At 36.4% G+C, this 12,401-nt stretch overlaps 1 protein-coding gene across 1 annotated transcript; it reads left to right on the top strand.

The window, feature by feature from the left end:
* Positions 1 to 1,217: 1,217 nt before the first annotated feature.
* On the top strand, positions 1,218 to 6,455 carry LOC105051063 (long chain base biosynthesis protein 2a). Its single transcript, XM_010931339.3, has 12 exons — positions 1,218 to 1,548; positions 1,668 to 1,733; positions 2,816 to 2,904; positions 3,140 to 3,285; positions 3,363 to 3,487; positions 3,582 to 3,675; positions 3,761 to 3,924; positions 4,155 to 4,316; positions 4,410 to 4,536; positions 4,646 to 4,812; positions 5,746 to 5,853; positions 5,965 to 6,455. The coding sequence occupies exons 1-12, from the start codon at positions 1,423 to 1,425 to the stop codon at positions 6,052 to 6,054; spliced, it is 1,464 nt and encodes a 487-aa protein (XP_010929641.1). The 5' UTR covers positions 1,218 to 1,422; the 3' UTR covers positions 6,055 to 6,455.
* The last annotated feature ends 5,946 nt before the right edge of the window (positions 6,456 to 12,401 follow it).

The raw sequence follows: 12,401 nt of genomic DNA on the forward strand, positions 1-12,401 counted from the left end.
ACTTCAATATAAAGTCATGACCATTAATTTTATGCACACTTCCGACCGACAAGGAAAGACAATCATAATGACATCTAACATGAATTATGTGGTTTATCCCAAACAAAATCCATGCGAGGTCAATTCATAACCAAATTTATTTTTCATTGATATACAACTATCCATCAGTTTTTTAATATTTAAATATTTTTAATTTTAAATAATATAAAAAATTTTAAATAAAATAAAATAAATAAATATCATTATTAAAAAAAATTATATTACTAATTATATTTTTTATAAATATTTAAGATTATGTTTAGTGTATCACCAAATAATCTTTAAAAATAATATAGATTGTGCCTTCGATTGTCACCATTAGATTATTAGTAATATTGATTAATGTGTTTAGTACACATAAATAATCTTACATTAAAAATATTAAAAATTTTTATTGACATGTTAGGTATGACAATCAAATTATCAGTAAGATAAAATTAAATCTTTAAAATATTCTCAATAATTTTGTCGAAATGTTTTTTTTTTTTCTGATAAAAAATAATGGGAGTGATGTCGATATGGAGGTGGCGATGCAAAAAAATGACAGGTCGAGGGGCGTGAGAAACTGCAGGTATTATGGGAGTAGAAAGGGGATAGACACATGTAGAGCCATAAAGATAATAGGGACAGACGTAGAGAAGCCACGAGGGGTGGTGGGGGATAAGGATGGATGTGCCGCCGACAAATAAAAGAAGATGGAGGAGCCACAGGCCGGAGGTACACGTGGAGGGAGGTGGAAGAGAGAGAAAGTTGAATAATAAATTTTATATAATTTTTTTGAAAAATAATTTTATTTAAAATTTTTATTATAATATTATCAAAAAAAATGATAATCTGAATAATTATTTTTTTCTAAAGTAATTCAGATTATCTCTGAATTACCGCTTATAAAAATATATGAAATGCAATAATCCAAATTACTATATCGACCGATTAATATTTCTCATAAAAAAAATTAAACATCAATCATTATTATATAAGAATGTTTTGCAATAATAAATCAAATTATAATGTTATAATAAATTCCAAGAGGAATGCCCAATTAGAAGAAGAAGAAAAAAAAAAAAAAGTCGAGCTTGATGGGCTCCTCCTCCGGTCAACACATCCTCCCCATTTCCTACAACCCCCCTCCCCTTCTCCAATTCAACGTTCAAACCTCTCTCTCTCTGACCCCGGACGCCATTGACGACCATTCTCCTCTCCATTAAAACCCTCACTCCCCCCTCCCTTCGCTCCTTATTTCCCTTCCTATCTCTCTCCTCTGCCATCTCCACCTCCTTAGATCTCTCTCTCTCTCTCTCTCTCTCTCTCGATCCCTTCCTCCCTCCGTCTTTCTCTTTCTCGCGATCAATAGTGGTTTTCGGGGGCCAGGCGAAGAGAACGATGGTGAGGTTGCCGTACTTGACCGCGCTCACGACCCTTTTCAGCTATGGCCTCCTCTTCGCCTTCGGGCAGCTGAGGGATTTCTTCCGGAAGCTCATTGATTGGCCCAAATCCAAAAACCTCAAGGTTCTTTTTTTTTTCTTGCTTTCGATTCCTCCTCCATTTGGGTCGTCTAGTTTTCTGCTTCTTTCCTGGGATGCGTTAGATTTGGTTTCTGAGAGGGATCTGGTTGCCATTGGAAGCAGGGGTACGCGCCGATCTGCTTAGGGCTCGAGGATTTTTACACCCGTCGTCTCTATCTCCGCATTCAGGTGTGTTCTTTATTCAATCTTCTGTTCGATTTCTAGTTAAAAATTCCATCTTTTCTTTTTCTAATGCAATTGGTTTTCTTCTTATGATGTATGAGCAGTCTCTTGCCTATTAGAAAATGGTATAGTTAATAAATAAGAACAGTGTCGTATGGACAAATGATTCGACATAATTATTCCATTACTTCAGGGTTAAGAAAGTGCCTTTTGAAAGCATCTGAGAACAATTCTGGTGTATTTTTCAGCCCTTTTGGTACTTTATGCAAATAAATAAGAGATACGGGAAAAGGGAACTCTTCTTATGTGCTTGGTTCTTTGTTTATTGATGTTGGTTTCCTTTGCACAGGGAATTAGATTTTTTTCCTTTTTTCTTTTCTTTTTTGATCTTTGGTTTTTGCAACTGGTGCTCTGGTTTCAAGAAAGTGATTGGTTTTATGTTACGCTCTCATTATATTTGTCTAACTAGAAAATTGATGAATCTAATGCGGTTTGCTGCTAAAAAAGGGGAGGACCGGAAGTAATGGAATTACTAGTAAAGGATGAAAAGGAAGAAAATTGATGATATGAAATTCATCAAGTAAAGGATAAGATTTGGAGTCAGCCAAGTAGAAAATAATTAGCAATAAGTTTTCAAACTAAATCATGGCTGCTGCCTCTTCTTTATACTCACAGCGAAGTAGAAAAAACTTATTAAATGAAACAAAAATGACTAAGTAGCGCTATATCTTTTGGAAGGTAGTGGGCTGAAGGTACCAGAAGTTTGCAGATTATATCTTGCATTTAGCACCAGCTGTTGCATGTGCGAGCATGTTCCAAAATGAAAATCATAGTAAGAATTACCATGACATGTGGTCCTTGTCACTACTTTGGTTTTGATTACTTGGATAGCCAGAGTGATCGGACTTTCTAGACTAGGGAATATGTGTACGTTTAGGACAGTGAAGTTGCTATAGTATTATCTGCGGAACAAGAATGATCTACTAGGATAATATCGTCATGTAAAATTTTTAAGCACTACAAGCTGATGTCCTTCACTCATAAGCTTTAAAAGTATAGCCTTTTAACATGATATTCTAATCTGGCAGGACTGTTTTGGCCGACCAATTGCAAGTGCACCAGATGCTTGGATTGATGTGGTTGAGCGTTATTCAAATGACAATAACAAGACACTGCTGTAAGCATATCTGTACATCCTCTCCATTAGATATTTTATCAAGATCAGCAAGGCTTGATATCAGGAACTTATCTGATTAGGATCAGGTTTTGATTTGCAAAGATGTTTGGAGCCTGAATGATGGGCACAAAATTCACCTTTCTTCATCTGCTGCAATTTGACAGAGTGTTTTTGTGTTAGTAATATCTTCTCTGGAATGTGTTAAGATTATAACTATTTCCATTACTTGGTGCAGCCGGACCTCAAATACTACTAAATGTCTCAACCTGGGATCATATAATTACCTTGGGTTTGCAGCAGCAGATGAATACTGCACACCTCGTGTTATCGAGTCCCTAAAGAAATACTCACCTAGTACCTGCAGTGTTCGTGTAGATGGCGGTAAGCATACTGTGCTTAATATGTTAAATTATGCAATGAATTTGGATTGATTTATTTAATACTTGATTTGGCATCAGGCACCACTAAACTGCACACTGAGCTGGAGGAGCTGGTTGCACGATTTGTGGGAAAGCCAGCTGCTATACTTTTTGGCATGGGCTACGTGACAAACTCAGCCATCATTCCTGCTCTGGTTGGGAAGGTTTGTACAATTTCTTGATTTAGATATTACGAACAGGGGCTCCCATGCAGCCAGCCCTTACTGATTTATAATTGCTCAATATGATCATATATAGGGAGGGCTGATAATTAGTGATTCTCTGAACCACAACTCAATCGTCAATGGTGCTCGAGGGTCAGGTGCAACAGTGCGGGTTTTCCAACATAACAGTAAGTCTTATATCCATGATTCGAGAATGTAAGCTTATCTACTTTATTTTCATGTTCTTGATCTTTACTCCTCTTGTTCTTGTAGATCCCTCTCACTTGGAAGAAGTGTTGAGAGAGCAAATAGCTGAAGGACAGCCTCGAACGCATAGACCCTGGAAGAAAATCATTGTTATTGTCGAGGGCATCTACAGCATGGAAGGAGAGCTTTGCAAACTTCCTGAAATCATAGCTGTCTGCAAGAAATATAAGGTTTGACCACATTGACATCTTGATTTCCATTTTTCCTTTGTTTTCTGATCTTTTATATGCATGCATCTGGTAACAACACAATATTGTTGTGCTTTGATCTCTAAATTAGAGATCAAAAGTCAGCATGGATGTTTTGTTAATTCTGGCTTGCAATGTATTCCAGGGAATGGTTAGAAATTGTAATACTGTATATTATATTATTTTATTAATATTATTACTTTTTGGATCAGGCATACACATACTTGGATGAAGCCCACAGTATCGGTGCAATTGGAAAATCAGGAAGAGGTGTTTGTGAGCTCCTAGGAGTGGATCCTGCTGATGTGGATATTATGATGGGAACATTTACAAAATCATTTGGATCCTGTGGAGGTTATATTGCAGCATCAAAGGTCTAATTCTTGTACATCTTGCATAATTATTCATGTTGTGTAACTACAAGAGTGGAGTCCAAGATTGCTAAGATGGCCTCTTGTCTTTTTCAGGAAATCATCCAATATTTGAAGTACACTTGCCCTGCGCATCTTTATGCAACTTCCATGTCACCACCTGCTGTGCAACAGGTTATATCTGCAATTAAAGTTATTCTTGGAGAAGACGGATCTAACAGAGGTACCCAAGGAAATATTTTGAAGCATCTTATCTTCTTCCAGAGGATATGTGATGATGTCATCTATGTTTATCTTGGGAGATTTCTAATGTGTTATTTATTCATTACCAGGGGCCCAAAAACTTGCGCGCATTCGTGAGAATAGCAATTTCTTCCGATCAGAACTACAGAAAATGGGTTTCGAGGTTCTTGGGGACAATGACTCACCAGTTATGCCTATAATGCTTTACAACCCAGCAAAAATCCCAGCCTTCTCTAGGGAGTGTCTCAGACAGAATGTAAGTAAGACAGTTCATTTAACAGGCTATGATGCATGTGAAATAAGAATGCATCCAACTTTCTAAAAGCCAGACTGCATGTTTGTAAATGCATGTATCTATGCGAAGATAACTCCACTCAACTTTTCTATCTTAGTTCATTCAAATCTGACCTCTCCAACCTCTATCATTAAACGAGCCAAAGTTGATTGGACAGAGCTCGATAAAATGTCTATAGATACTCCAATTGTGCACTATTTCCTCAATTCAGTACTTGACAAGATGATAAATTGTAAAATGTCACTTTTTTACATGGACAGAGTGGGCTATAGCATGCCTGGGTGTCTTCTCTGCTTAATCTAATGAGTCCTGCAGTTAAGGTCTTAAGTGACATGCAGCTTGTTCCCTTAGTTAGCTCAATTTCTTTTCTTCCGTAAAGGGATCAACCATGAGAGGTCAATACTTCTAGTTTTAAATTGCTAAAGTCCAACTAGATCAGCATACAACTGCTTGCAATCCATTCTGAAAATCCATGATTATTTCTCCTCCTTTTTTCATGAAAAACTTTTTATACTGGAATGGTGATTCCTGTTGTGTTGCTACTTTCTTCTTAGTCTGTTTTTTTTTTTTTCCTTTTTTTATCCTATGTATTAATTGTGGTTTCTAAAAGGTGTATTTCTTTGCACCTCCTTACTAAGCTATCATGTCTTATATGGGGATGACTAATAGAAAATTTCTCTTTCACCAAAAGAAGTGTTTGTCTATTTCAAATATCACTTTTATTTGCATCCATTGCCCTCCTTGTCTTGTGTAGGAAACCGATATGCCAAAGTATTAATTATCTATATTTCAAACTTATCTGCCAGATTCGACAGTCTAATACATCTCTACGCTACCATCATCACCATTTATATGGTGAATATCACTGTCTTATCTGCTGCTGAAACTGTACAGGTTGCCATTGTCACTGTTGCATTCCCCGCGACCCCTCTTCTCCTTGCAAGGGCTCGTATCTGCATATCAGCTTCACACACCAGAGAAGACCTGATTAAAGGCCTGGAGGTTAGTTGATTTCCAATATACAGCTTTGTACAAACTGGCATACTTATTTTGTCAACTCTCTCAGAGATCATGGGCTTAATTTTGCGATTGTTCATGGTGTGCACCTTCTAGGTTATCAGCAAAGTTGGTGACCTTGTTGGCATCAAATACTTCCCTGTAGAACCGCCTAAGCACGAGCAGGATCAGAAGAAGCTGGAGTAGGAAAATTTCAGCTATAGAGATCCACCACCTTAAATTGCTCTATCTGATGCAAACCAGCAAGCTTGTCCCCAACATTATATTTTTTGTACGCCCTTTGAAGCTGTTCTCCTGAGGTTGACCTTTGTTCATGGATCAGAAGCCAAATTTGTTTCTCCAGATGACTACAGTTTATATACCTTTCATTTTCTTTTCATGTGTATATTGGTACTGTAAGTTTGTGCTGATTAACTATAACCTTTTCTTGTGGCATCTGGCCCCGCTCAACTCTGGTGGATTACCCATCCAACCCAAGTTATATTGATACCAAAACCTTGTTCGCGAGATATGGTAATGCATGGTCTCAAGGCATATTGACATACATTTCCAAATAAATAAATACAAGCCTACTTCAAACTGAGAAATTTATTATAGAGAAGGTCAAGGACCATGGAGGCTGCATGATGATGGTTTGTGCCTTTGTGCATGGAACGCTTTCTTTTTCCTTTGAACTCTAGTGCACGGTACCAGTGCTTGAAGTTGGTGTGAGCTATCTTTTGGGATCTCAAAGCGTTCAACATGCGAGGTTCTACAACTCTGTCATGATGAAAGGAGCACCGTTTTTTCAGAAATCTGTGCTTTTTGTTTTTGAATAAAGATAAATTATGTTTGTAGTTTTTAAATTAAATTATATATTTTTAAATATTTTTAAACTACAAAGCCGTAACTTTTGATTTTTGATCTTTTCGAATCATCTTAATGTGGTCTTTCGACCAATTTCTGGTGACTCTCTCATCGGTTTAGTTATTTCTCATTGAATCAATGCTTATATGGTCATTTTTTGAATAGTTGTTACTGGCACGCTTACATGGCAAAATTGTAGCATCGTGGCAAGGAAAAATGTTTGTTCTATTTTCTGTTGTCGTCTTCTAAAACCTTTCTTTCATTCGCTATAAGTAAAATCCTACCCCTCCCAAATCCTTTCGATCATTCTATCGGTGTAAGGGATCTTCTCCAATCGTCTTCTCAAAATTTAAATTTTTCAATTTTCTTCCATAATTTTTCTCTACGATAGATATGCTGCTACTGCATTCACCATGGATAGAAGCTTAAATGTTGGGTCTAGCACCTCCTACCGATCTAGGGCTTTGCATAGCGAGGGAGCTAGGTTTTGCCTTTGTGGACAACATGCTCAAATAAGGATCTCATGGACAAGAAGAAATCTAGGTTGAAGGTTCTTCAGTTGCTCACGTTTTAGGATATGAGTTCTCTTTGGCTCTAACTTCATTTTTTTTTCATCTTTTTGATTTCAAAAAATTGCCTCTATAGAGAGGCAGATGTCATGCTGTGATTATTTCGAATGGTATGATGAGGAGATCTGCCCTCATGGGAAGGTAATGATTAATCAGCTCAAGAAGAAAGTTGACGCGATGGAGGAGGAAGTCGGACACTTCTACCACAAATAGAGGATGTATCAGCTGATTATTTTACTATCTTGGTTGGTTGTTGGTATATTGTTTTTGGAGAATCAGCACTAGCAGCCGAGTTTGGAGGATGCTGTCGTTTTATAATATATTTTGATAGTCAAAACTTGATAGTGATGCAGGTTTATGGATGTAAGTTAGGATTTTAATGCAAATGAATGACATCCTTTTTGTGATATTATTGTATCAAAACTTATCTTCTTTGTTTCTCTGATTATTTTTAAATGCTGTAAATTTGTAAGCAGATATCTCCATAGAATCATCAAAAATCATAGTAAAATTAAGCTGATCTGTTTAGATCATCAAATGTGCTAAAACTTCGAGGACCAAATGAAAATATTTCGAATAGTATGATAACTAACGAGATAACTACCATCCAATGGGCTTACAACAACAGTTCATTAAAACCTTAGTATGGCATGTGCATAGAAACAGGGCCACATCACAATCTATATGGAATGAATCAAAGAAGAAAAATGAAATATTGTAAGAGAGAGAACACAAAAACCCTAAGGACCAAATAAAAAATGATGATGTTGTTCAAGGACTAACTGACACTATCTTATCTGCAGACCACCCAATGCGTTAACTGATACTATCTTATCTGCAGACTATCCAATGTGGCCAAAGAGGTCTGAAGCAGATCCATTGATCTTGGTGGACCAAATGAAAAATATTTACATAGTTCAAGGACTAACTGACACTATCTTATCTGCAGACCACCCAATGCATTAACAACAGTAATTTATGAAAAAGTAACATGTATGTGCACAGAATATGGATGTTAAAAGCTGTCGACCATATCACAAACTTTTGTATACAATATCATTCATTACTAAACAACTGCATTAGAACACCATTGGCTATACAATATCATTCATTAGTTAATAAATGAAGACTTTACATAAAAGACAATTGAACTGTTATAGATCACCAATTATAATTCTCTTAAAGTAACCCACAGTGAATAAGTCTCAAAACCAATAATGTATACATCCATCAAGAGATCATATATCAATAGTTAAAGTAGGTCCAGACCTACCCCTCACAGCCCTCCCAGATGGAATAAATCTACCCCTCCCATCCCTAACTTCACCCCTTCTAGCAGATATGCCTCTTCCAATAGCAGAAGATGCCCTCCCAGTAGCTCTCATGGAAGATGAAGATGAAGCACCTCTTAAAGAAGCTGAAGTTGAAGCACCTCTCGCAAAAGCTGAAGTCCTCCCTACAGCAGATCCATCCCTCTCAACTGCAGATCTAGCCCTTCCAATAGAAAATGCAGCCCTTCCAACAGCTGATCCAGCCCTTCCAGCAGAGGTTGCAGCCCTTCCAACAGCTGATCCAGCTCTAGTAGCAGTAGATCATCAAATGTCGAACACAAAATCTATGATCGGCCCAGGGAGTAGATCATCAAATGCAGGCAGTAAGCCCTATCATGATCATGAAACATTATTATCATACTAATATGAAACATGATTACCATACTAATATGAAACATGATTAGCATCTAGTATGAAATGATAGAATGGTCAGTACCTTCTGCTGGTCAGTAATGAATGTCTAGCCTCTGTCCCTATATGAGCCAATATCAAGTTGAAGAAGCTCCAAGAGCCAACTCCAGCTATCTTTTGATTTAGATTCAACAACAGCCTAAGCAATTGGGTACATACCGTCATTTCCATCAATTTCAACTACAGCCATTAACTGTCCCAAACATGGCCTTTTGAGATGACAAACATCTGGAACAATTATACGCCTGCAGTCATCCAGAAAACTCTATTTAAGAGCAGCAAAGCAGACATAAAATTATTTGAAGATTGGTTCACCACCCGGGTCTTGTGTATCAACAAACATCTTTACTGTACTACCATCATTTGTCCTTCTAATCTCCCCAGCATAATCTCACAACCTGCTATACTGCTCTATAATAAATCCCTATATAATCTCCATCACCTTCCTCTTTGCCCAGTATGCTTGAGATCTTAATATTTATGCATTGAAATCTTGCCTAACTTGCATAACCACCTCACTGGGCTTCCAAGATGGCTGACTCCTAAACCTTTTTCAGGTACTTATTGGCTAGGAAAATAGATTTCATGTTTCTACTCCATACCTCTCTAAAGCAAGTGTGTTCACCACAATAAGATTTAATCTATATTGCTGAACCATCCTGCATCAATGAAGCATACAGTTTTCAGTTGCAATTCTCCTGATATACAGCTCTCACCCTAATCTTGTTATTTTTCACCAACCTTACATTGTGTCATACTCTCTTATCGCTTTTTTAAGTAGCTCAAAACTCTTAAATTTCATGCCCAACTTAAATTGTACATTTGCCATATTAGTTTCCTTATTGAATACATTAAAAGTAGGTCCACGCTCCTCTTCTGATGAATCCCATGAAACCAATTCCTCGGACTTTGCATATTCTGAGAAAACACCCTGCTGGTTTTCAACTTTTTCAGCCCTTAGTTCACCTCCTTCAATCCTTAGTTCAGTTGGTTGCCTTGTAGTGCTTTTTCCGACCTCTTCAGCTGAATTTCCAGTATAATCACTATCTTGTAGATCATTTAAATTAATACTTCTTTCAGCTGAACTTTCACTATCTTCACTACCTTGCTCATTGCCTTGCTCACTGCCTTCCTCAACATCTTTGCCAGGTTTATAAATAGGTATGTACTCTATATTTAGCAAAGGCTTTGTAGTTGAATAAGGCTGCAGTTCAGCCCGCTGCTCTGGTTCCGGCTCCGACACAAGTCCTTGATGACCATTATCATCTTCGTCTCCGTGTTCTACATAAACATGTATCATCCATCTACTGGAATATCTGAAATCATCTCTAACATATCTTGATCTCCAAAGATAAATTTCAAGCTATTGTTTAGGTCTTTTCCTAGCTTGACATAGTAAAATTGAGAGATGTTGGAAACCCCAATATCCTCTAGCATGCCCTCCAACTCCGACATAGATATTCTATTAAGATCAACACTATCATATATAGAAATTTGTCCCCCAACATACTATACTATAGGCCTGAATATGAACTTGCCATTATAATGAAATGTGATAGAAAAAAAATCGACAGTCATATTTAAACCTTAGGGCACAACTACAGGCAAATAAAACTATTATTTAGCGAGTATGAAAGTTAGGTTAAGAGATATTTTGATAAATCCAAGATTTACTAGATCCCAAATTTTATGAGATGTGCATTCAGTAAATAATTTAAGAGTCCATGGTGAATCAGCAAATACATGGATTCAAATTATTTATAATTTACTAACTTCAAATGAGATTTTAATAACTTAAAATGAGATAATTAAATTTCCTAACTTCAATCTATAATTTATTTTTATAGATTTATATCACCCTCTACAGACTACCTTCGTGGTTTTTAGAAAGTCAAGCACAAACATACATCTTATAAACCAAAAATAACACAGATACAAACCTTCATTTGGTGGGGAAAGGCACCTATGTGACCTCCGAATGCAGAATGAGTACCAAATTTAGGCGGAAGAAAAAGACTGACGAGGATTCCCACAATATGCAGACCGGTGTCCGATTAGGTCGAATCAGGACGACAATTGACGGTCTTTTTTGAAGAGGGGAAGAATAATTTTTTTCGAGAAGAGAGAAGAGGAGGGGTCCCAGGAAATAAGGACAGAGACAGAATAAATTGCTTGAAGAAGGGAATGGCATCGTCCCTTTGGATGGAAAATGAATGATTATTAGATGCCATGTCATCAATTTTTTTAAACTAACTTATTTCCAGCTTAACGCCGGTGCTATCTATTCAAGTTAAACCAACCACATATGCACCGATAGTGTCAAATAGAATTTTCGATGAAAGAAAGTCGCTGGAAATGGAACAAAGGATAACATTAAAATGGTTCAAAAACTTTGGAGATCAAAAATTACAATTTTGTAGTTTAAGAATCATTTAGAAAAATATGATATAGTTTAAAAACTAAAAATATAATTTATTTTTTAAATAAAAATTTACCCCATGCCCACCATGGTTATGGACCTCTCCCAAGTGGATAAGGGTGCCTACGAGCTAAGCTTAGGGTGGAGGGCCGCTTATAGGTTAGTTTTACCTGTGTTTCCCTCCCTGTGGAGCTACTTATTCATCTATGGGTAGTGGATGAGTAATTCTTTGTACACAACATTCAGTGTTAAAAAAAAAATGTATCGCTCCATCTGTTTAGACTACGTAGCTATCGCTTTTTAACATGCATTTAATATTTATAGTTTCACTTTTTCTTTTAAAATTTTGAATGACAAAAATATCTCATCTTTTAAAAAAATTATGACATTCCATGACATATCGTGCGACCAAATTATAATTTTCTGTATATCATAAGATGTCATAATTTTCTGTATACAAAATATCATAATTTGATCACAATATATCATAAGAAAGAGGGGAGCATTTTCATCATTTAAATATTTCATAAATTTTTAAAAATAAAAATATTTAAAAAAAAAAAAAATTATAACATCCTATATGTAGAAAGTCATAATTTGATCACAAAATATAGAGGATGTTATAATTTTTTTAGTAAAAAAGAAGCATTTTCGTCATTCAAAATCTTAAACGAAAAAATTGCAGACATTAAATGCATATTGAAAAACGATGACTGCATGCCCCAATATGATTGAACAATGCGCTCTACGTCAATTTTATCATATCGCATGTGATGCATAAAGACTTTCTCGATGGTAGATAAACTACTACATTCTGATATTATGTTAGTGAAAACCCTCGTAATGTCTCCATTTTTCACACGACCGATGAAGGGCTGATGAATGTCTCTATCTTACTAAAACTGCCAAAATCAAAATTCAGCTTTCAAAATTTGATTACAAGGGATCAGTCCGCAA

Source organism: Elaeis guineensis, chromosome 9 (genome assembly GCF_000442705.2).
Source record: "Elaeis guineensis isolate ETL-2024a chromosome 9, EG11, whole genome shotgun sequence".
NCBI classification, from domain to species: domain Eukaryota; kingdom Viridiplantae; phylum Streptophyta; class Magnoliopsida; order Arecales; family Arecaceae; genus Elaeis; species Elaeis guineensis.

Excerpts from the sequence above, each read along its gene's own strand:
- LOC105051063 (XM_010931339.3), top strand. The coding sequence starts at position 1,423 with ATGGTGAGGTTGCCGTACTTGACCGCGCTCACGACCCTTTTCAGCTAT. Across the intron at positions 2,905-3,139 it reads GACAATAACAAGACACTGCT|CCGGACCTCAAATACTACTA; the intron begins GTAAGCATATCT and ends TACTTGGTGCAG. Across the intron at positions 5,854-5,964 it reads ACCTGATTAAAGGCCTGGAG|GTTATCAGCAAAGTTGGTGA; the intron begins GTTAGTTGATTT and ends TGCACCTTCTAG.